The sequence below is a fragment of the Brassica napus genome, chromosome C3 (assembly GCF_020379485.1).
Source record: "Brassica napus cultivar Da-Ae chromosome C3, Da-Ae, whole genome shotgun sequence".
NCBI lineage: Eukaryota > Viridiplantae > Streptophyta > Magnoliopsida > Brassicales > Brassicaceae > Brassica > Brassica napus.
Window position 1 is genome coordinate 64,239,181 of NC_063446.1, and position 25,609 is coordinate 64,264,789.

Here is a 25,609-nt window from a genome sequence, read left to right on the forward strand (position 1 = left end):
TTATCTCTTTATATAATTGATTTTCTGTTTTTTCTTTTGTTTTCCTTCTACAAAAAGGAAAATTATAATTTAGTGAAATCTATTTTTGTAAACCCTTTGTTTTGGTTAAACAGAGTAAGGAAGTTGTATTTCTATGTCTATAGTTCTCTTATACCAGATTAAATTGTGGACCAACCACCATAGAAAAGTAGTAAAGTAACTAATCCTAAACCCCTCATGTGATCCCTGCTCTGCACGTTACAAGTTGGGGATGTTCTCTTTACTCTTATTGGATCCATCTCGTAACCTCTTCTGTGAGAGTACATGTGGAGCTTTACCAACTGGCTCTTCTCTCATATTGTGATCACAAACCGCAATTCATGTGAAACATTAATATATATCATCTCTTGTGTCCGATATGGGTTTATCAGATACATACAAGTCATCTCACTGTCGGAGTATTTAATAAAAAGCTAGATGAATTACATCTCAAAATGCTGCGTTTTAACTAGAGAGAGAAAGGGCGATTCTGAGTGCGATATTGACGACGGTTTCGTTGGTTCGATGGCGACGGTGGATCCGCCGGATTTACCGGGTTCTCCGGGAGGGGGATCGGGGGGGGGGGGGGAAGTCTCGGAATGAGGATAAGGTGTTGGGGGAGAAGAAAATGGATCAAAGTTGGGCTGCTGTGGCGCAGGATAAGAAATCTCTGAAGAAATACGATGTTGAGATCTTGGAAAAAGGGGGGAAACAAACTGTGAAGATTCCGGAAGAGGTAATCACTAAATCGACTCCGATTTGGGATGATTTTTTAGTTGTGAAGTTTTTGGATCAAGCTCCTCATGTAGCAAAAGTCCATATGGTTCTCAATAAGATCTGGAAATATGGGGATCTAGCAGCAAAGGTGGAGGTATATGAAGTTAATGAAACGATGATGAGGTTCAAGGTTTTGAATCCTAAAGCAAGGGAGAAGATTATCAGGCGTGGGATGTGGAACATTGTGGGGATTCCGATGATTGTCAGTAAATGGACACCACGTTCTGAAGAAGAGAAGCAAGAGGAGGATATGATACCCATGTGGATCAATCTTACAAAGGTTCCATTGCATATGTTCTCTTGGGAGGGCCTGAGTCTCCTGGCGAGTCCAGTGGGTTTCCCAGTTAAGCTTTATCCGGAGACACTTGCCTGTACTGGCTTTGAAGTGGTGAAGATTTTTGTAAAAGTGGATGTTACAAAAGTTTTGCCAAAGGAGATGAGTTTTACAAGTAGAGGTGAGGAGTTTACAGTGGAGTTTGATTATCCATGGCTTCTCTCTAAGTGTAAACATTGTGACAAATGGGGACACTCAGAGAAGGTGTGTGCTATGGGTAAAAAGGGAAAAGAAAAGGAAACTGCTCCTGAGCCGTTGGGGGATTTTACAAAATTCCGAGGAAATTCCGACGAACTAGTTTTGTCCGTCGGAATTCCGTCGGAATTTCCTCGGTATGTCGGCAGGATTTAAACTATAAATACAAGCACTCCTCTTCCTCTTCATTCACTTCATATCTTCATCCTCCCTCTTACTCTATTTACACACGAATTTGATTCATAAAAAATATGTCTTCTTCAAATTATTTTCGTTCTTGGATCGATCAACCTCATTTGGATCCGAACACTAGATTGCTTACGGAAGAATACCAACGAGGTATAACTGAATTCATGGGGTTAGTTCACCGACAACCGGAAGCAAAAACAGGTATGTTAAGATGTCCTTGCTCTAATTGTAAAAATAGAAAGGTTATTAAAGAGTGGGATGTTTGGACTCATCTATATTTGAGTGGGTTTACACGAAGTTACAAAATTTGGTATCATCATGGGGAAACTGATTATGAACATGGTAGTACTAGTGAACCTCAGCCAGCGGTTAGATTAGAAGAACCAATTAGAACGGATGTAGATTATGGTGTAGGTACTGAGCAGATGGTAAATGATCATTTTAGAGGGGAAGATTTACCCAATGCAGAAGCTAGGAGATTTTATGATATGTTGGATGCTGGAAAGCAACCATTGTACGAAGGTTGCAGAGATGGTCATTCAGCTTTATCATCTGCTACAAGATTGATGGGCATTAAAACAGATTATAATTTGGCTGAAGACTGTGTGGATGCGATTGCTGATTTTGTAAAAGGTATTCTACCCGAGGATAATGTAGCTCCTGGTTCATACTACGAGGTTCAGAAACTCGTAGCTGGTCTTGGTTTATCGTATCAGGTAATAGATGTATGCAGCGACAACTGCATGATTTATTGGAGGGCGGATGAACAGCGGGTTACATGCAAATTTTGTGGAAAGCCTCGTTATAAAGATACGAGTGGAAGAGTTCCAGTGCCATATAAAAGGATGTGGTATTTACCTTTGACGGAAAGGTTGCAGAGGTTGTATCTGTCTGAACGCACAGCGCAACCAATGAGATGGCATGCGGAGCACTCAACAGATGGTGAGATCAGACATCCTTCAGATGCAAAAGCGTGGAAGCATTTCCAATCAAAGTATCCCGACTTTGCGTATGAGAGAAGAAATGTCTACCTTGGATTATGTACTGATGGTTTCAGTCCGTTTGGCAAGAGTGGAAGACAGTATTCTCTATGGCCCGTCATTCTTACACCATACAACCTCCCCCCAAACTTGTGCTTGCGACGAGAGTTTTTGTTTCTCTCGATTCTCGTTCCCGGACCAGAGCATCCTAAGAGATCACTTGATGTGTTTCTTCAGCCACTAATATATGAGTTGCAACAACTATGGGCTCAAGGTGCTGAAACATACGATGTTTCGTGTAAAGAAAACTTTCAAATGCGGGCAGTACTAATGTGGACAATAAGTGATTTTCCAGCATATGGTATGTTGTCTGGATGGACAACGCATGGAAGGCTATCATGTCCATATTGTCAAGATAACACTGATGCTTTCCAACTAAAGCACGGAAGGAAAACGTGTTGGTTTGACTGTCACAGGAGATTCCTACCACCTGATCATCCATATCGTAGGAGTAGGAATTTGTTTACGAAGAACAAGAGGGTGTTTGACAGTCCACCTCCGGAAATTTGTGGGAAAGATTTGAAGATACAACTAAGAGATTTTGGTGCAGAAAGGACGCCAGAAGTCGGTGGACATGAGCGTTTTCCGGTAGATGCTGTTGGAGAACTACATAACTGGCACAAAAAAAGTATTTTCTGGGATCTGCCATACTGGGAGGATCATCTGCTAAGGCATAATTTAGATGTCATGCATATTGAGAAGAACTTTTTTGACAATCTCATGAACACGATCCTTAATGTTCAAGGTAAAACAAAGGATAATTTGAAGTCAAGACTGGATTTAGTCGATATATGTGCTCGTTCAGAACTTCATGTTGATGAGAATGGTAGGGCTCCTTTTCCCATATACCGACTTGATGCAGCGGGAAAAGATGCGTTCTTTGATTGGATTTCAAACGATGTGGAATTTCCAGACGGTTACGCATCAAATTTGCGTAACTGTATCGACAGAAAGGAAGGAAAGTTTACTGGCTTGAAAAGCCACGATTGCCATGTAATGATGCAGCGCCTCCTTCCGTTCGCCTTCAAGGAACTATTACCACGAAATGTTCATGAAGCAATTGCAGGGATAAGTGGTTTCTTCCGCGATTTATGCACGAGATCAGTGACTCTTGAAGGTATTGAAAATTTGAAGACTAACATAGCCGTGATTCAGTGCAACCTTGAGAAGATATTTCCTCCCTCATTTTTTGATGTTATGGAGCATCTTGTTATTCACCTGGCAAGAGAATTGGAACTTGGTGGTCCTGTGCAGTATAGATGGATGTATCTGTATGAGCGGTATATGTTCCATTTGAAGAAGATGGTGAAAAATTTAAGTAGGGTGGAAGGTTCTATAGTCGCACAGATGATCAATGAAGAAACTTCAAACTTTGCCGAGTACTACTTTCCAGCAGAAGTTCAGACCAAAAACAGAAGACCTGCTCGGCATGATGATAGAGGCGAACGGGCAACATATCATGTTACGGTTCCAGACATTTTCACAGACGTTGGACGACTTAGCGGAAAACCAAAGGACCGTCGACTTACTGAGCAGGAGCGCAGTCATTTGCAAACATATTTGCTCACCAACTGCGAAGACGTTCTTCAATATGAGAGGTAAATAAATGAGCTTACAAATTTTTATTTTAACAAGTTGAAATTTAAATCTTAATTAATTACATTATTGTCATCATATACAGGATTTTCATGGCAGAAAAGCGGTTCGAGTATAGATACGCCACAGAGGACGAACTAGAAGAAATGAAGCAGAGAGAATTTACTGGATGGATGTTTACTTATGTGAGTGCTTTAAACAAATTAAAATATATTTTATCACATATTTATACTAATTCACATTTATTGATATAATATATATATATGTGCTATTAATAGGTGTCTGCTGGTTTGGCCAGAGGTGAAACATTTGACGATTGGATACGTGAGATGGTCGTTGGACCAAACTTTGTTGTGAAGTCATATCCGAGATTTTGTACTCGAGGATATGCATTCACAACTCAGAAGAGGAGACGTTCGAGTACGACTTATGATGCTGGCGTTTGTTCTGCATCAGGAGATGATGTATACTACGGACACATACATGAGATTTTGGAAATCAAGTATTTGGGCATGGTTGGATTGCGCTGTACTGTTTTCTATTGTGATTGGCACGACAACACCCCAGATCGAGGTGTGAGAACAGATGCATTTGGTGTTACATCAGTAAATTCGAGGCGAAAGCTGCAATATTATGATCCTTTCATTCTTGCTTCCCAGGCCGATCAGGTAATTAAATGTTAATTATTCAGAATGATTCATCATCATGTGTATTAATTTATAATTTTTCTAAATGTTACAGGTTTGTTATATCAAGTACCCCCGGGTAAGGAACAGAGATGATCCATGGGTTACTGTTACAAGACTCAACCCGAGAGGCCGAGTTCAGGGAAGTTCTGAGCTGGAAGACCCACTACAACCAAGCACATCCGGCAACTGTAGTGCAGCAGAAGATTTAGCTGGAGTTGGCCTTGTAGTCGATTTAACCGACTTTGGAGAGGAAGCCGTCGTTCACGTAGAGGATGAACCAGTGATTGGAGAGTTTCACCAAGATCCAGATTCAGATTCATCTGGTGATGATGACTCGGAAACAGACTACCATTGAACTTATTTTTTTTTTTTTTAAGAAATACCGAGGAAATTCCGAGGAACACTTGATATAACCTCTTTCCTCGGATAATAGTTATTTGGTTTATCTAGCAAGGCAAAGCTGAATACGAATTAAAAGCTACACAAAACACAACCAAATAAAACAAAGAAACCATGTAAAAGAAATACGAACTCATAATTAAGAAACCTAAAAAAAAACTCAGTTCAAAATTAACAGAAAATAAGACCATAAAACGTTAGAATAGAAAAGAAAATAAAATAGCCGGTGATAGCTCCTACTCCTCGTCTCCTGCTCCAGATGTTCCTGCATCGTTGGGTCTCTTGGACCTCTTTCTTACCCTGTGTGTACCACTCGAACCCGAACCAGAGCTGGATGGAGAGTTGTCCCGATGAACTACATCATCCTTTTGGCAACGACACGGCCTGATACGTGAAATGGCAGCCCAGATCTTGTGTAGCATGTCGTTGTTTGTCTTTATGCTCTGATCTCTCCAATGTTGTTGCTGGCGCGAAGTGGCGTTCGGTGGAAGCTCTTGCAGCTTGTACTGGCTGGAGTCTGATGGGAGTAGCTGATGGGGTTGTGAATCATCTGGAATGGCTTGTGCAGCCTCATCTTGTCCTTCTTCATCAACCACGCCCTTGCCTTTGGTCTGATATTTTGGCGTGAAGAAGGATGGCTTGTCTACTAGTGCGGTAGCAGGGGGTAGGAACTCAACTGCAGCCTCTGAAAGTAGAGCAGTCAGGCCGATCTGAGGCAGGTGGCAGTAGAGTGTTTTCTTCGCTCGGTCCTGGAATACGTAGACGTAAGGACCATCCCGATGGATCCTCGAGTGGGGACCAGCTATGAACTCCTTACTTACTAGAGAAATGACATCCAGGTAGTTCCAAGCAATGTTGTTCGATCTGTCCAGTGCTACCTGCTGGTTCTCGCAGTCTACACCCACATGTCTAAGGATCCGAGTAATCACTGCACCAAATCCACATGCATTGCTCTTGGATTTGGTTACTTTCCCCTTGTATCCTGCTAAGTTTGCGGCCAGCACCGCTCCCATGTTGAAGGCAGTAGCAGGTGGGAATGTAGAGTTTCCAAATGCCGGTAGCAAATGCCTCACACCTTGGTACAGGAGGCACAACTCCCATTGCGTGACTGATGCGGCTGTGGTTGTCCCGTATAGCAATGAGCCAATGAGGCGTGTCGCATATCTCAGTACTGGGCTCCGGATAAGTGACTCCTTTGCCTGAGAAGATCTATAAACCCCTGTGCCAATCGTTTCCCAGAAGTTCAACAGCTCTGAAGTCCAATAAAGACCAGATGTCCTCTCCCCCGCACTCAATCCAAATAGTCCGCAGAGGTCTGTGAAAGATACCTCATAGTATACTTTCTGCACTACGAATGCCAGAAAACCTTCCTGATGGCTATCATCGGGACGGGTGACGTATGCGGATGCTATGAACTGGCGTACCAACTCCGGATAAGTGGGTTCCTTGAGGTTGCATAGTTGGCCTAGACCCATGTTCTGGAACAGTCCTTCAATGTCTGCTTTGATTCCCAATATTGTCATCGTCTCAGGACATGCTAGTTGTGTAGCCGGAACGGCTACCTTCTTCATGTTGTTGTAGTGGGTGGTATCAGACTTATCCCACTTCTTTGGCCTTTGCTTCTCCAGCTGTGACGAACCCTCTTCTTGTGTGTTTTTCTTTGCTGATGTTTTCGTGCGCTTCATTCTCTACAAAATAGAATCATTGCTCTCAACATGGTTATAATCAATTAAGAACTCAAAGCAACATGAAAATGAAAAGCGAAATCGAGTTGTGATAAAAAAAACGAAATTGAAAAAAATTCTCTATCCCTAAATCATCTCAAATCATGTTCCAAACTCGTTGATCACAGACAATTGTGTTCTATTCCATGTTTAAACATCTGTTTCATGCATATTTGATCAAGGAATCAACACGGAAATAAGAAATTCACAAAACCCAAAAAATTGCTCAAGAACACGATTTCAGAATGTGGAGATTCGCGGAGTATACCTGTCTTAGGGTGAAGACGAGTGTAGGAATCAGGTAGAGCTCGAAAAATCAAGTGGAATAGAGCCCAAAATTGTTCAAATCGGATGATTATAGAGAGAGAAAGGGGGGGGCGAATTATAGGGGAAATCGGAGGAGATGAGAGTTCTAAGGTTTAGATCCCAAAAAGGTCGGGTTTTGCCTTATAATTCTGTTTTCCGAACACGCATCGATCGATGCTTTTTGTTCTATAACGCATCGATCGATCACATTCTTACGGCCCGGGCCATCTTGGTAATCGATCGATGCGTTTTTGTTCTATAACGCATCGATCGATGCGTTTTTAAAAAAACATACAAGATTTTCCGAGGAAATTCCAAGAACAATTCAGATTGTCGATCGATCGATGGGATACTCTCATCGATCGATCACAATCTTACGGCCCGGTCCATCCTAGTAATCGATCGATGTGTTTTTGTTCTATAACGCATCGATCGATGCATTTTTAAAAAAACATACAAGATTTTCCGAGGAAATTCCGAGGAACAATTCAGATTGTCGATAGATCGATGGGATACTCTCATCGATCGATCACAATCTTACGGCCCGGTCCATCCTAGTAATCGATCGATTTGTTTTTGTTCAAAAATGCATCGATCGATGTGTTTTTAAAAAAACATACAAGATTTTCCGAGAAAATTCCGAGGAACAATTCAGATTGTCGATAGATCGATGGGATACTCTCATCGATCGATCACAATCTTACGGCCCGGGCCATCTTAGTAATCGATCGATTTGTTTTTGTTCAAAAACGCATTGATCGATGCGTTTTTTTTTAAAAAAATTAAGTTTTGAAGCCCCAAACACTAGTTCATCGGAATTTCCTCGGAATATTCCGAGGAAATTCCGAGGAAGAAGAGGGTTTCGCCGTAAGATTGTGATCGATTGATTTGTTTTTGTTCAAAAACGCATCGATCAAAAACGCATCGATCGATGCGTTTTTTAAAAAAAAATTACGTTTTGAAACCCCAAACACTAGTTCGTCGGAATTTCCTCGGAATATTCCGAGGAAATTCCGAGGAAGAAGAGGGTTTCCTCGGAGTTCCCTCGGAATAATCCGAGGAAATTCCGAGGAAATAGGGTTTTTAAACCGAAAACAACGTTTTGCCGTTTGAATAACACATATATAACCCTTATTAAGTGTCTTACATTCATTATGAAGTCAAAAATTTGTTCCTTACCGTATAATTAACACTTTTCCGATTGTATGAACGAAATCTCGCAACATAAGAGAAACACTTATACCTTTTAATGAACGGTAAAGGGAATACTTTCAATTAGTTTTGAAATTTGTTATTTCATGGTTTATGCTCATGTATACAAAGAATCCTCAATGGTATGCATTACAATTGTATAAGAAATGAAATACGGCAAAAAAAATTGATGTTTTGAAACCCCAAACACTAGTTCCTCGGTATTTCCTCGGAATATTCCGAGGAAATTCCGACGGATATTTTACTATCTGTCGGAATTTCCTCGGAATATTTTCATTTTACCGGGCAAATATTTCGCGAAAATTGAAATTAGAATTCCGACGGAATTCCGACGGATAATGTCCGTCGGACCCTAGGTTTTATAACCACGAGCCCCTTCTTCTTCCCCATTTCTCTCTTCTTCCTCTGCGCGACTCCTCTCTTTCTCTCCGGCGATTTCCCCCTGAAATCCGACGATATCTCCGGCGATCTCCCTCTTCTCTTACACAAATCATGTAAGGACCCTATCCCACTCTCTTAGGTTCTATTTGTTAGGTTTTTGTGTAGTTTTGATAGATTTTTGTTAGGGTGATTGGTTAGGATTGTGATTTGGTTGTATAATAGGTTTAGAATTGTGATTTGGTTGAATAATTTGTTTTGTTGAATTGATTTAGAATTTTTTTATAATTTTTTTATTTTTTGTATTTATAAAATTGATTTTTGTATATAAAATCGATTTTTGTATTTTACAAACGATTTTTCTATATAAATTCGATTTTTTGGATTTTACAAAAAAAAAATTTCTATATAAATTCGATTTTTTGGATTTTACAAAACATTTTAAATATCTATAAAACTTTTTTTGTGATTAAATACTATTATTTGGGATTTAAAAATATTTTTCATATATATATATATTATTAAAACTATTTTTTTGTAATTATTAAACAATTTTTATTTATTAAAACTATTTTTTGTTTATTAGAACTATTTTATATATTTATTAAAAAAATTTAATATATATAAATCTTTTTCTGTGATTAAATTATTTGGGATTTTTTTTTAATAAAAAAAATTAATTTATATATTTCTGTATTTATTAAATATATTTTTTTAATTTACAGGTCTCATGATGATCAGACCCGGCCTCGACAGCGTCGTGGTAGTGGAGGTACGGGGAGCCAGTCTCAGGATTCCCCTTCGCCCCACTGCTCCAACCATACATCTCCCTCTGCTGCACCCGCTCATGCTCCTCTCGCTCCCGCTGCTGCATCCGCTCCTGTTCCTCCGGGTCCTCCGGGAGTGATGAGGGTTGCGGAGTTGGTTCAACAGCCCGGTCGTGACCATCTTCCGTATCTCACTCCGTATCCACATGGATGGGGTCAAACATGGTAATTAAACATTTTTTTTCCTTTAAATTTGGATTCATTATTAACCGTTTGTTCTTTTAATAAGGTTCAACCGATCCGGGAACGGGATCAGCGCATGGATCAACCGTATGATGTACTCGGCCCTCGACAGTGGACATCCGACTTTCACTCACTTCCCAACCGACAAGCAGGTTCTGTGGTTTCGTCAGTTTGCGGTAAGTATTCTAATTTTTTACTTATATTTTTAATCTTTAATATAAATTTTCTACTAATTGTGTTTTTTTTTCAGCAAGAGTTCAACTGGAATTCCGATGAGACGCTCTTTATCTATCACCACTTCGTCCATAAAGTAATGGACAACTATGGGAAGCAGATCCACGAGTGGAAGAAGAAGTGGGAAATCAATAAGGTTCGATTTAATTTATTAAACAATTTTTTAATTTATTAAACTATTTTTTAATTTATTAAATTTTTCTTTTTTTTTAATTAAAAGGTCCCAAAGTCGATGAACGACACGGTCTGGAAGGAGTTGTGTGCGCATTGGGATAAGGAGGAGACGAAAGAAACTTCTTCCACCAACTCCACCAACCGCAGGAGCGACCGTAAAGGGAAGGGCATCTACAAGCATAACTTGGGTGCTCAATCTATTGCCACTCTCGGAGATCGCATGGTAAGTTCAACCGCTTTTTCTTCAATTATTTGAGTTTCAGAATTTAAATTTATTGTGCATTTCTTCTAATTTCTAATGTTTCTTTAATTTTATGTTTTTTTTCAAGGCGGAAGAAAATGATGGCGAGCCGGTCGATGATCTCGCCCTAATGAGGAGGGCGTATACCAACAAGAAGACCGGCCAGATTGATGACGGTCTTGTGAGGGACGTGGTCGACCTGGTCCAAACTCAGGTGGTAGACGAAGTGTCTCAGCTTCAAACCGAGGATGACGCTTCGACGGCTTCGACCAACTTGTCCCGGTTTCGAATCAACGAAATCGTTGAATCCGTAAGTTCTTTTTTTTTAAAGTTCAATTCATTTATTTCTTGGTTTAAATTTCTAAATTTGGCTTTTTTCTATTCAGTCGGTTCCAAAGAAGAAGGGACGTTTGTTCGGTTTGGGTCGTCGCACCCGGTCGGTTCCTCCTTCTTCTGCACCACCGCCCTTTGTTGATCCAGAAGTACTTACGGCTCAGTTGAAGGACAAAGATGATCGAATATCTTTGTTGGAGACCCAGATGGCGGCTCAACAGGCGGGCTATGAGGCACAGAGGAGGCTGAACCAGCAAATGATGGAGATGATGCAGAGGATGTACCCGAACGAGGTGTTCCCGGACGTGCCAGACCCGTAGTTTTTTTTTCCCCAATCTCGGAATGTTTTATTTTTATTTGTGAAACTTTGAATATTAATTAATATGATTTCAATTTTACTTTTAATTTCATATTTTCGAATTTAAATTTCAGAAATTTTATTTTTTCAAAAAAATTAATATTTTTTACATTCCGAGGAAATTAATTATATTTTTCACTAGATCGATCGATGCGTTTTTGAACAAAAACGCATCGATCGATCCGTTTTTTTTTAAAATATAGCGAGGGACATTTCCCTCGGAATTTTCCGAGGGACAACTCCCTCGGAAAATTCCGAGGAACGGATCCCTCGGAATATACCGAGGGAACAGTTCCTCGGAATAAACCGAGGAAAAAGGCCGTCGGTATACTCCTATCGATCGATGTATATATGTCCAAACACGCATCGATCGATGAACTTCCGAGGAATTATCCCGACGAAGTTCTACCTCGGTATATTCCGAGGACTTTTCCGACAAACAAGGGATCCTCGGAATTTCCTCGGAAATTTATTTCTTCGAAATTCCGTCGGAAAATTCCGAGGGATTTCAGAGGAAAAAAGAAATTCCGAGGAATTATTTACGACGACGTGTTTCGTCGGAATTTCGTCGGAATAACGATATTCCGACGAAATTCCGACGATTTTTTCCCTCAGAATCCTTGATGTTTTCTTGTAGTGAAAGTGCCACAGGGGAGAATTGGTCGTTCACAACCAAGTACCCCGAAACAAATAGGGAGTGAGATGCATATATCCTCGTCAAAGTATAGTATTTTGAGCACTAATAAAGAAGAGGAAGAAGAAATAGTAGAGGAAGGGAAAGAAATTATTGAGGAGGAAGGTAATGTGGATGTGATAGAGGAAATCTTGGTGGAAGATAAGATTGGGGATGGTTTGTTAGAAAAAAGTAGAGGGAAAAATAAAGTAATGGGTCAACGGGGAAGGAAAATCCAGGGACTAAAAAGTCTTCTCGTCATCAAAACTAAGTATGGCTGGGTTCTTTTGGAATATGCGCGGATTTAATAAGTTGTTGAAGCATTCCGTTGTAAAAGAATGGATCCGTGGAAGTGATATGTTGTTTGGGTGTGTGCTAGAAACAAGGGTGAAGGAAGGGAAAGCAGGGAAGGTACTAAGTTCGGTTTTTAGTGATTGGTCAGTGATGGCAAATTACGAATACAGTCAGGGGGGGGGGAGGATTTGGCTACTCTGAAGAGACTCGGTGAGGATGACTCCGGTTTACAAGTCAGATCAATTTATTACTTGCTCTGTGGGTTTGCAGAATGAAGATGATTTTTTCTGCACTTTCATATATGCTAGTAATGCGGTTGAAGAGAGGAAGGTGTTATGGGAGGATCTTCATGATCATCATTCTTCTCCGATGTTTCGAGGTAAAGAGTAAATGTTGATGGGAGATTTTAATGATATTTTGGAGGGTGAGGAAAGCTCGGGTTTTTCAAATCTTGGTAGGCGTCCAAGCGGGATGAGAGATTTCCAACGGATGGTCTTGCGGTGTGATCTATCAGACATGGGTTATCAAGGGCCACTTTATACATGGTGCAATAAAAGAGAGGAGGGAGTGATTTGCAAGAAACTTGACAGGGTTCTGATGAATGGTGCTGCTCTGAATAGGTTTCAGAATGGATTTGCAATGTTTGAGCCAGGGGGTTGCTCTGATCACCTGCGGTGCAAAATCCAGTTGAAGCCACCAGTGGAAAAGATAAAGAAGCCGTTTAAATATGTGAACGCAATTGGGAGTTTATCAGGTTTCCTACCTATGATTCAGGAATACTGGGAGTCGACTGAGGTTCTTTTCCATTCTACTTCTGCTATGTTCAGATTCTCAAAAAAGTTAAAGAACCTGAAACCTCTTATTCGTACGCTGGGAAGAGAGAAGCTAGGTAATCTTACAAAGCGAGCTCAGGAAGCCTATGAAGTTCTTTGTGAAAAGCAGAAGAATACTTTAGTTTTGGCTACGGATGTAAGTGTTCAAGAGGAGGCAGAAGCTTATGAGAAATCGTTGTTTGTGGCTGGGTTAGAAGAAGATCATCTTAAACAAAAAGCCAAGTTGCATTGGTTGGAAGTGGGGGATCTCAATAACAAAACTTTTCATAACTCTATCCGAGCTAAAAGAGCACAAAATGCTATGAGAGAAATTCGCTGTTCTGATGGTAGGAGGGTTGTAACTCACGAGGAAATAAAAGGGGAGGCTGAAAGACATTTCTCTGAGTTTCTGAACCAGTGTCCTGATGACTATAAGGGTGTGTCTGTAGATGAACTAAAAGAGCTGTTGCAGTATAGATGTTCTGAAGAGGATGGTAGATACTTGGATGCGGAGGTAACTGGTGAGGAGATTCGCAAGGTTCTTTTCTCTATGCCTACTCATAAATCACCAGGGCCTGATGGATTCCCAAGTGAATTATTCCGTACAGCTTGGCCAGTGGTTGGTCATGATTTCATTGTAGCTGTTTAGTCAGTGTTCAAGTTTAGCTTTCTCCCGAAAGGTGTGAACTCTACAATTCTTGCTCTGGTTCCGAAGAAAGAAGACTCGTTGGAGATGAAGGATTTTAGGCCAATATCTTGTTGTAACGTCTTGTACAAGGTGGTTTCAAAGATACTGGCTAATAGATTGAAGAGAATTCTTCCCAAGATAATATCTGAGAACGAGTCTGCTTTCATTGAGGGGCGTCTATTGATGGAGAATGTTCTCTTGGCTTCTGAGTTAGTGAAGGACTATCATAAGAGTTCAGGATCGCTGAGGGGAGTTATGAAGATTGATATTTCCAAGGCCTTTGACTCAGTACAATGGGACTTTGTTTTGAAGAGCTTAGAAGCTTTGGGAATCCCAGAGAAGTTCATTGGTCTGATCAAGCTCTGTATATCCACGGGTTCTTTTTCAGTACAAGTTAATGGGGATTTGGCTGGATACTTTCAAAGTTCAAGAGGGTTGCGCGAAGGGTGTTCTCTTTCTCCATACCTATTTGTTTTATGTATGAATGTGCTCTCCAAAAAGATTGACAGTGCCGCAGCGGTAAGAGCTTTCAAGTATCATCCTCGCTGTAAGTCCCTAGCTCTTACTCACTTGTGTTTTGCGGATGATCTGATGATATTCGTGGAAGGATCTAAGGAGTCAGTCCAGGGAGCCTTATCTGTCTTTGATCAGTTTTCTGAGTGGTCGGGTTTGAAGATTAGCATTGAGAAGTCTACGTTGTATCTCTCTGGGGTCTCTGAAGGGGAAGAGCGTAGAATATTATCAAATTTTCCTTTTGCGAAGGGTGAGCTCCCAGTCCGTTATCTGAGACTGCCTTTGACGACCAAAGCTATGCGACAGCAAGATTACTTTCCTTTGGTGGAGAAGATTAGATGTCGGATTAGCACATGGACGAGTAGGTTTCTCTCTTATGCCGGGCGCTTGCAGTTGGTCAAAGCTGTGATAATGAGTTTGGTAAATTTTTGGGCTTCAGTCTATCTACTTCCTAGTAAATGTATTCGGGATATTGAGCGAATCTGTGGAGCATTTTTGTGGTCGGGTCCAGAACTGAAGTCTACCGGTGCTAAAGTGGCTTGGTCAATGGTTTGTGGGGAAAAAGAGGAGGGAGGTCTGGGCATAAGAGATCTTAAGGTGGTGAATAGAGTAAATGCTTTAAAAATCATTTGGAGGCTACTCACGGGATCATCTCTCTAGGGGAAATGGATAAGGAGTAACCTATTAAAGCAAAAGAATTTCTGGGAGATCAAGGAGGATACGCAGATGGGGTCTTGGATGTGGAGAAAGATGATCAAAATGAGAGGAGTTGCAAGGAGTTTTCATAAAAAAGACTTGGGGAATGGAAGGAATACTTCTTTCTGGTTTGATCATTGGTCTGAGAAGGGAGTTCTAATTACACTGTTGGGGGAAAGAGGTATAGTAGATATGGGCATTAAACGTGAAGCCACAGTAGCAGAAGCTATTATGAGAGATAAAAGGAGGAGAAGTTATCGTTCTTTGGCTCTTAGGGAAATTGAGGCAGAAATGGAGACTGTTCAGAAAAAGCTACGAGTGGAGAATGAGGATGTAAATATGTGGAGGGATGGGTCGGGGTATAGACAAAAATTCTCAACACATGCTACTTGGATGTTGCTTCGTTCGCAAAAGGAGAGGTGTAGTTGGGCTAGGAGTATTTGGTTCTCAAAGGCGACTCCTAAGTATGCGTTTGTTTCATAGCTGGCTGCTCGGAACAGACTCTCAACAATGGACAGAATCGTTCAGTGGGATCCTGGTGCGGACACAACTTGTGTGCTGTGTAAAAGGGATTTGGAATCTAGTCAGCTGTGGGAGCAGTTAACTAAGGGGATTCTGGCTGGAGATTACACAAATGTTTGGTCAAGCATTTTTGAGATCATATCGGATGAGGGAATGGAAAGGAAGAAGTGGTTTTGTCTGTGCTATGCTTTGCAAATGGCTGTGCATACTTTGTGGAGGGAGAGAAATAGGATCAAACATGAAGAGAAGCCTACTCCTATTGCAGCCATTATAAAAATGGTGGACAAAAGTATAAGAAACAAGCTGAGCATTATGAGGTCCAAAAGAGTAAAAGGGTGGGAAAGTGGTTTGCAGTTTTGGTTTAGTACTAAAATTTAAAATTTTTCTAAGGTTGGAGGTTTTAGAAGGTTTATCTCAAATTTAAAGGTATACACTTGATGTAAGAAGGGTTTTTTTGATGAATAAATTTAGCATTCATTCAGAAAAAAAAAAAAGCTAGATGAACTAATATTTATCTAAAGTACTGACTGATTAGCTCTGCTAAGATCTACCACCTTCTTAGCAGAACCATATACAGATTCCAGACAACTTTTCAAGATTAAGTAAAAGCTATCTAGAATTGAGAGAATGGAGAAAGATATGTCTCGGTTAGTATTAGTAAGATTATTCATTCTTGTTTCAACTTTGAAACGTGAGACAACTAGTGAAAATTACTGTAGCCACTTTGATTAATCAACTTCATCTATTACTAAAAGATTACAAAAATTAGTTCAACCAAAACATAAAGAAATCAGGATTCTTTAACTTCTGATCTCTTACTTCTTATTTCACACCTGTCCGTCCGCTTCTTGAAAAAAGCCTCTGTGCTTCATGAGTAGAGTTTAGATCTTCAAATCTAGAGTGTGGATGTCCTGTTGCCATCGGCTTCTTGAAATGCATGTCTGCCTCATGAGTAGAGTTTGGAGTAACACTTGTGCTTCCGCTTGTTGCTTGAGGCTTGGGGGGAGGAGGAGCAAATCTTATGAATGGCTTCCCATTGACCATCTCTGGAAAGCTCTCTGCAGCGACGAAAATTCCATGGCAGAATGGACAAGGCAAGGTCTTGTCAAGATGACCAGCTCTCACATGCTCAGAGTATGTGGAGCAATGAGTGCACATTGTCCAAAAGGTAACTTGTTGGCGAGGAGGAGTGAATCTGATGAATGGCTTCCCATTGACCATCTCTGGAAACTTCTCCGTCGCGACGAAAATCCCATGGCAGAATGGACAAAACGAGGTCTTGTCAAGACTATGAGCTCTCACATGTTCGGAGTATGTCAAGCAATGAGTGCACATTGTCCAAAAGGTACTACTAACTTTCTTCTTTTTCGATGAGGCTTCTTTCGCCTTGCCATCCACGTTACAAGCACCTGGCTCCTGCCGTGCCCTCTTTTCCGTTTTTTTGAAAGCCCTCTTTGGATTTTCTCTAGCAGCAGCAGGAGGAGGAGGCTTTGGTTCACTCTTTTTCTCTTTAGCTTCTTTCCTTTTCCTCTTCTGATCATAGACAGCTCTCTTAGCCTTGTCAGATAACAGAGACCAAGCATCTAAAACCAGCTTAAACGCGCCTTCCGCTCCATTAAACCTGTTCTTGTCCTGATGAAGCAAAAGTACTAACTTCTTGTACTGTTTTTTGACGGCTTCTTCATCGGCCAAAGGATCAACACCGAGAATCCCATACCAATCCGATTCACTTCCGTTTGTCTTGTTCGATGCAGAGATGTAAACATCGACCATAGTTGAGATCTGTTCCAAACCATCGAGAGTTGGATACAAAGTCTTAGCTTTTCTAACGAATCTCTTTGCTCCGTTGTAGTCGTTATCTGAAATTTTTCTCTCTGCAATTTTAATTGCTTTTGTAGCTTCTTCCTTATTACACTCCATGTCGTTGTTGTTAGAATGAGATAATTATTGAGAGTTTATTTCTAGAGAATGAAGAACCTGAAAAACATAAAGGAAAGAGAAAATATGAGAGAGATGTAGATTTCAAAATGTAAGAGAGAAGGAGAGAATAGTTTTCTTTTATTTTAATTGTGTATCTGGGTACAATTATTTAAAGGCAAGTTGCCTCAGTACACAATATAATAAAATATTCATTGTTTTAAAATATCTTCAACGGTCTTCTTCTCTCTTCTTCTTTTCTTCAATAAAATACTCGAACTTATAAAACCTTATAAAGCCTTATAAAACCTTATAAGTCTCTAGCTTAGTTCTCAAGTCTGACAGTTTACTTCTCAAGTCTGGCAGCTTAATTCTCAAGTCTGGCAGCTTACTTCTGCTTCATGTCAACACTCCCCTTCAAGCTTGACCATATGGAACAAGTCAAGCTTGGAAGCCATGAAGTATTCTCTCATTAAAACCTCAACTAGGTAAAACCCTTTGGGAGAAAACCCAAGTTAAGGAAAAAGAGTAGAACACTTCATGAAAGAGAAATCAGTGACATGAGAGGTCTGTGAGTCTCAATTTTGGATGAATGAACTCACAGACTTTAGTGCTTGCTGCCTTGGTGAAGATATCAGCTAACTGATCTTCAGTTCTAGTATAGCAGGGAAAAATGATCTTTTGCTCCACAGCTTGTCTCACCTTGTGACAATCAACTTCAATGTGTTTAGTCCTTTCATGGAATACTGAGTTTGATGTTATGTGGATAGCTGCCTGGTTATCACAATGCATTGTGAATGGTGTTGTTGCTTCTATGTCCAAGTCTCTTAGCAGGCTTCTGATCCAAATGAGTTCACTAGTTAGCTTCCTCATTGCCCTATACTCTGCCTCTGCACTTGAACATGATACCACCTTTTGCTTCTTGCTCTTCCATGTGACTAGGTTGCCTCCAATGAAAGTACAATAGCCTGTTGTTGACCTCTTGTCTACTCTATCACCAGCCCAATTAGCATCACAATATCCCACTATCTGTGTACTCTTATTGCAACCCATCCAAACACCTTGACCAGAAGCCTCTCTTAGATATCTCATGATCCTTTCCACCATATTCCAATGATGAACCTTTGGTGCTTGCATATGTTGACTGGCTTGATTCACAGCAAAACAGATGTTTGGTCTTGTAATGGTGAGATAGATTAGCTTCCCAACCATCCTTTTATAAAGCTTGAAGTCGCCAAATGGAGTATCCTCAAACTCCCCCTCACACAAGACCTTGTAACCTTCTTCAAGTGGTGTCTTAGCTACTCTTGCTCCAAGTTCACCTGCCTCTTTTAAAAGGTCAAGTGTGTACTTTCTTTGAGATAAGAAAAACTCCTGTTTAGAGCGGCATATTTCTATCCCTAGAAAGTACTTTAGCTCACCCAAATCTTTAATATCAAAGGTAGACTTAAGAAAAACTTTAGTAGAGATGATACCTTCTTTGTCACTTCCTGTGATGATGATATCATCTACATAGATCAGAATCACCACAATTCCTTGCTTACTTGTGAGGGTAAAGAGTGTGTGATCAGCTTCTGACTTTACAAACCCTTTTCCATTGAGGGTTGTACTCAGCTTGTGTTACCAGGCTCTTGGAGACTGTTTTAATCCATAGATTGTTTTCTTCAGCCTTAGGACATTTCCTGGCTTGACCATGTCTTCCATACCAGGTGGTGGTCTCATATACACCTCATCCTCAAGCTATCCTTGTTAAAATACATTCTTGACATCCATCTGCCATAGATCCCATTCCAAGTTCACAGCCAAATAGAGCAAAATTCTTATGGTGTGGAGCTTAGCTACTGGTGCAAAGGTGTCTAAATAGTCTTCTCCATAGACTTGGGTATATCCTCTAGCAACCAGCCTTGTCTTCTTCCTTTCTGGTTTCCCATTAGCTAGGTACTTGATGGTGAAGAGAAGCCGACTTGTCACTGCCTTCTTTCCTTTTGGAAGTTCAATCTCAAACCATGTATCATTCTTGATCATGGCTCCCATCTCATCTCCAACAGATTCTCTCCACTCCTTGTGTTGCATAGCTTCTTCATATGTTCTTGGAATGTATTCCTCATCCAATTCACTGATGAAGACTTGATGATCTTCTGGATATTGAGCAAGGGAGCATACTGCACTTATTGGGTGAGCTACAGCTTCAGCATTGAAGTAAACTTTTGTATTGATCCATTGTGAGGGTTTCTTGATCCTTGTACTCCTTCTCAAAGGTTGTATCTACTCAGGTTCTGCTTCATTTCTTTCACTTGGCGCTTCTACTTGAGTCTGTATCTGCTCAGGTTCTGCTTCATTTCTTTCACTTGGCGCCTCTACTTGAGTCTCAACATCTGATTATGATGGCATCTCATCTTGATCATGAGCTGCTGAGTTCTCTTCAGGTTGAGCTTGTGTAGACTGCTCAACATTTCTACTACCCCTCTCATGATCAGGATGAGTGCTCTCAACACTATCAGCTGCAGTAGATGGTACATTTTCAGGGACAGGTTCCACCCTTGGTAAAGAGGGCGTACTGATTCTCAGGCTCTCCATTACTCTCCTAAGGTTGTTTTCTCTATCTGAGGCTGATTGAGAAAGATCTTTGAGCTCTTCCCAACTCTTTCCATCATAATAGCCTCTAGATTCTACAAACTTCACATCCATTGAGATAAGAACCCTTCTTGACTCTGGATCATAGCACTTATACCCCTTCTGAGTTGGAGAGTAACTAATGAACATAGCTTTTGAGCTTTTAGCATCAAGCTTGTTCCTCAGCTCCCCAGGTGATATTCCGTGTTTTTAACGGTTTTAAACTCGTTTTGGAGCAATTAAATGGTCGTTTTTAATTAATGTTTTGGTCTATTTGATGCGTTTTGGTGTTCTTAAGTGTAATATGCAGGTTACTAGATAGCTTGAAAGAAAAGAACGCATTCGGGATTTATTCAGAAGCAAGATGGACCGAACAATGGACCGCATGAGAAGTATTGGTCGCACAGAGCAACAGATCGACCGATCCGGACAACGTGGATCGACTGATCCCACGCTTTCATGCACTAGATCGACCGATCCGGTCCATGTGGATCGACCGATCTCAGGCGCTACGGGCTCCACACGCACAAACGAGCTTTTCACTCCTTTTTACCCACTCCCCTCAATAATTCAGAGGAGAACTCGACCTTGGAGACTCAGAAAAGACCAGGGGCGACCAAGGAGGAGATTTACAAGTTCTAGAGAGAAGATTTGAGTGTTTTGTACTTGTTTTGGTGTGATTTGTGAAGATTGGTAAAGGAGTTCATCTCAAAACCATTTGGAGAAGATCTTCTGAACCTTTACTCTGTTTTAATACAATCTTATCATGTTTTCTTCATCAAAATCGTTTTGTTCTTGCTTAGTTATGTGTGAGTAGTCATCTAGTTGGGTTTAGAGGTTCTCATAGGGGATTTCTTGATGTTTTGATCCATAAAACGTGTGTAGACTAAGGGATTACGTTTTGGTTCTTCATCTAATGGATTTCTTACTGCTTGAACTGAATTGATCACTTAGTTCATGATTTCAGATTGTTTGATGCACCGAAAGTGATTGTTTGAACTTCCGAAAATACTTTAGATGAGCAAAGTGTCCTTAACCCTCGGAAGTTGATGTTATTGCGCTTTGTGAACATATTGAACATGTTCTTAATGCTTGTTTAGAAATTGAAACTCAGCGGAAGTTAGTGTGGAGATTTCTATAACATAGAGAATTAGCGCTACGGAAGTAGGTTAATTCTAATATCGTGTTTGAGTTCTAGACGGTTCTTAATATATCCATGTGTCTTCCATTAATTGTATCTTGATTAAAAAGAAATCCCTGAGAATTCCCAATGCCCAACGTTTGTTTTAAAATAGTTTTCAAATCATTTAAATCATCTTTTTACAGCTTGTTTATGCTTTGTGACACTAGAGAAAATTAAATAAAAACCATCAAAATTATATCTTGATTCGCTGTAGCTATTAACTTGTCTGCAACTCTACGTGTGATCATCGGTCCCTGTGGATTCGATCCCGTATTACTACTGCGTACTTTACTGTGCACTTGCAGTTAGATAATCGGGTTAAAACTCGAGACATCACCAGGTATCATCACAAAACAGAGGCATCCAAACACACGCAAGTGGTCCAAAGATGGTTTGGTCTTTTTTAGGACCTCAAAAGGAGACATGTCGTTGAGGACTTTAGTTGGAGTTCTATTGATCAGATAAGTAGCAGACATCACAGCATCACTCCAGAATCTTTTTGGAACATTGGTGTAGAACATCATTGATCTTGCTACCTCCATCAAATGTTTGTTCTTCCTCTCAGCAACTTCATTCTGTTGAGGAGTGTAAGGACAGCTTGTCTGGTGAGTAATCCCATGTTGAGCAAGATATTGCTTGAATGCATGACTTGTATACTCTCCACCATTATCCGACCTTAGAATTTTCATCTTGGCATTGAAATGGTTGCAGATATTGGTCTGGAAATTCTTGAAAGCATCCAACACCCTGTCCTTAGACGGAATCAGTGTCACCCAAGTGTATTTGGATTTCTCATCAATGAAGGTGACAAAGTATGTGTGGTTCTCTCTGGACACACATGGAGCAGTCCATACATCAGAGTGAACTAGGTCAAAACATCTTTCATAGATGGTGCTAGACTGTGGGAAGACTGTTCTACAATGCTTCCCCAATATGCAAGCTTCACAATCATCATTCTTGAAAACCACACCTGGAAGCATCAAGTTTAGGGCTCTTGTATGAGGATGTCCCTACCTAGCATGCCATAGTGTGCTATCAACCCCGCTGGATGTACTAGACAAACACTGAGAAGTAGAAGGTCTAGACATCTCTGTCTTCTGAAGATGATATAGTTCATTGTGAACGTGCCCCTTTCCAATCACTTGGCCTGTCTTTAAGTCTTGAAATTCAACCTTATCTGGTCTGAAGACAACCTGACAACTCAGATCAACAGTAGCCTTTCTCACAGATAGCAAGTTTGATGTAAACTGAGGCATATACAAGGCATCAAACAACCTCAGGTTCCCTATCCCTTCTCTCTTAATCTTATCACCATTTGCTATTTGAACATTCCCTGAGGCAGGCTGGACATCACTAATCAAGTTCCTATCACTAATCATGTGATGGCTTGCTCCTGAATCTATAATGATAGGTTTAGGGTCAAGAGAGTGTGTACCAGGCTTCTTTGATGAGATAAAGGCTTGGATAAGGGAATGTAGGTCACTCATGGTTGCTGGACCATCAGTGTTGGCTGCACTATCAGTACTTCTCCATGTTCCTTCTTCATTTGAACCACCAATGGCAGATGAATACATGGTTCGACCTTGAATCGATGGATACTCAAACTCCTTGATTACATTTCTGGCTTGATTCAAGTCACTTCTTCTTGGCATATTGCGCTTTTTATGTTGTTCCTTAGCCTTCTTGTACTCTGGAAACAACACCATGTTGGAGTTCTTCCTCATGAAGAGATATGGACCAGTGGACAATAGATTGTTTCTACTGATTTTGAGATAAACTGGACTTTGATGAAGCTTTTCATGATATGGCTGAAGTTTTCTTGAGTTCCAGAGAATAGGGTACTCCTCTATCTTGAGTTCTGGTGAGGTTCTTCTCTTTTGAAAGACCAACCGATTTTGAAGATAATCTGAGAAAGAAATAAAGAAATTTGCGGAAGCTTTTGTGGGGTTCAAGAGCTTATTGCTCTGATACCATGTTAGAATGAGAGAATTATTGAGAGTTTATTTCTGGAGAATGAAGAACATGAAGAACATGAGGGAAAAGAAAAGTATGAGAGATATGTAGATTTCAAAATGTAAGAGAGAGAATAAGAGAATAGTTTCCTTTTATTTTAATTGTTGATGTGGGTATAAGTATTTAAAGGCAAGTTGCCTCAGTACACAATATAATAAAATATTCATTGTTTTAAAATATCTTCAATGATCTTCTTCTCTCTTCTTCTCTCTTCTTCTTCTCTTCAATAAAATACTCGAGCTTATAAAACCTTATAAAACCTTATAAGTCTCTAGTTTAGTTCACAAGTCTGGCAATTTACTTATCAAGTCTTGCAGCTTACTTCTCAAGTCTGGCAACTTACTTCTCAAATCTGGCAACTTACTTCTGCTTCATGTCACCAGTTGTCGTCTAGAGAGATATTTGGGTTTTAATCAGGTCTAGATGTTCCGTTTCTGGTTTACAGAATCAAACCGTTACTGTGTCTAAACTTTGCGATAATCTCTGCGAATCAGAATAAGTAAACGGGAGGTGAATGAAGAAGAAGAAGATAAGATCGAGAACACTGTAATACGATTTAGAAATAGAAGAAGCAAGAGTCTAATATTTATAGAATGTGATTTTTCCGATTAGCGTGTTCCTGACGCACCTGCTAAACAAAAAAAGGAAATTATTAATAAGTAGTGGCAATAGTAAAAAGGAAATCGTAGATCAATTTTTTGGAATTTTTTTTTACGGTTTTTGTAAAATTTAGTAGAGTAGAAACATGTGAGCAATAGTCGAAAAAATATATTTGAAAGTCAACCTTTTTGTATTACTCTGTATCGGTTTCATATTTATAAAAAAAAAATATTTTTTGTTTTTAGAGATTTTCATATAAGAGCAATTTTTTTTCTGAATGCACATTCTCCTCCTTACGTATACGTTTACCAACTTGTGTATTAAAATCCATATATTTATTCAAAATCAACAATTAATTTGCATATAATTATACTGCCAATTAAATTAATTTAATTTAAATTGATACTAATAAATTTTAAAATAAATTATCAATAAAATTAACTTAATTGTTTAAATTTAGCTTATTGTAAAATTTTCATGTGTTGTTAATAATATACTGTTTTCATTTTATTAAAATTATTTTATATTGTTAGTAGTTTTATTTTTTTAATAATAACTTGTAAGTCAAATTTTTTAAAATAGTTGACATATTAAAATATAAATAATTTATTAATCAATTTTTAGAAAGCTAAAAAAATATAAAATTAAAATAAAAAACCTAAATCTAAAATATAAATTACCATTCGTGTTTTTCAAAAATCTAAAATCTAAAATCTAATGCAAAAAAAAAAAATTAAAAAAAAAAAACAAAACCTAAAAGCCAAAAACTAAAAACGAACAACTATATAAACAATCATCACCACTATCTTAGTTATAGTAAAACGAAAATAATGAACATTTTTTTACGACTTTCCCAAAAATTAGTAAATAATAATTATTTTTAATGAAAATATTTTTTTTCTTTTTTTAAAAAACATTTAAATACGCATGTACAGTAGAAATTAATTTATATTTTATAAACTAATAAAGTGATTAATCAATACAATTTAGTATAGCAATAAAATTAACGAGGAAAAATAATCCTCGTAAATTTGCGTCGAGTTTACAACGAATTTAAGTGAAAAACTAAAGTCATCGTTATTTCCTCGTAACGTAACGACAAAACTGTTTCGTCGTAAAGTGGATGTAACTTTACGAGTATTTTACGAGGAAAAACTATTTCCTCGTAAATACGACGTAAACTTTGCGTGGTATTTACGAGGGAATAGTTTACGTGTATTTAGCGAGGAAATTTTTGAATCCACCAACTTTATAGGTGTTACACGTTTTTTTTGCCCACCTAATTAATTTTCGTCGTAAATTCATAGCAAAATTACAACTACCAGATTCGAATTTTCCTATAAATATGGATGTTTAAACATCATTTTAAACACACCAACAACAAAAAACGTGAAAGAAAAAAAATGGCTGGCTCCGGGAATATTTACGAGTTGCGGAAGTGGATGTATATGCATAGAGATGCTAACGGGAGAGTGACGAAAGAATACCTTGCGGGTCTGGAGACATTTATGCATCAAGCAGATTCAACACCGCTCGCCCAAGAAAGTGGTAAGATGTTCTGTCCTTGTCGGAAATGCAACAATTCGAAACTGGCAAACCGTGAAAATGTTTGGAAGCATTTAATAAATAGAGGTTTCACGGCAAATTACTATATCTGGTTTCAACATGGAGAAGGTTTTAATTATGATCAGAATGAAGCTAGTAGTAGTAATAGCAATTTTCAGGAAAAAGAACCGGTTGATCATCATTTGCATAATGAACATAGTTACCAGCAGGAGGAGATGGTAGATTATGATAGGGTTCATGATATGGTAGCTGATGCATTCGTAGCTCATGATGGAGATGAAGAACCTAATATAGATGCAAAAAAGTTTTACG

The 25,609-nt window shown here is 39.4% G+C and overlaps 2 protein-coding genes across 2 annotated transcripts; one reads left to right on the top strand and one right to left on the bottom strand.

Annotated features, from left to right (window-relative positions):
* Positions 1–646: 646 nt before the first annotated feature.
* Positions 647–15,366, top strand: LOC125583255. Its single transcript, XM_048749890.1, has 7 exons — positions 647–1,346; positions 11,845–12,057; positions 12,260–12,291; positions 12,445–12,553; positions 12,689–13,524; positions 13,636–14,796; positions 14,848–15,366. The coding sequence occupies exons 1-7, from the start codon at positions 647–649 to the stop codon at positions 15,364–15,366; spliced, it is 3,570 nt and encodes a 1,189-aa protein (XP_048605847.1).
* Positions 15,367–16,227: 861 nt separating this feature from the next.
* On the bottom strand, positions 16,228–17,325 carry LOC106383202. The gene has a single exon (XM_013823330.3). The coding sequence runs from the start codon at positions 17,323–17,325 to the stop codon at positions 16,228–16,230; it is 1,098 nt and encodes a 365-aa protein (XP_013678784.2).
* Positions 17,326–25,609: the final 8,284 nt, after the last annotated feature.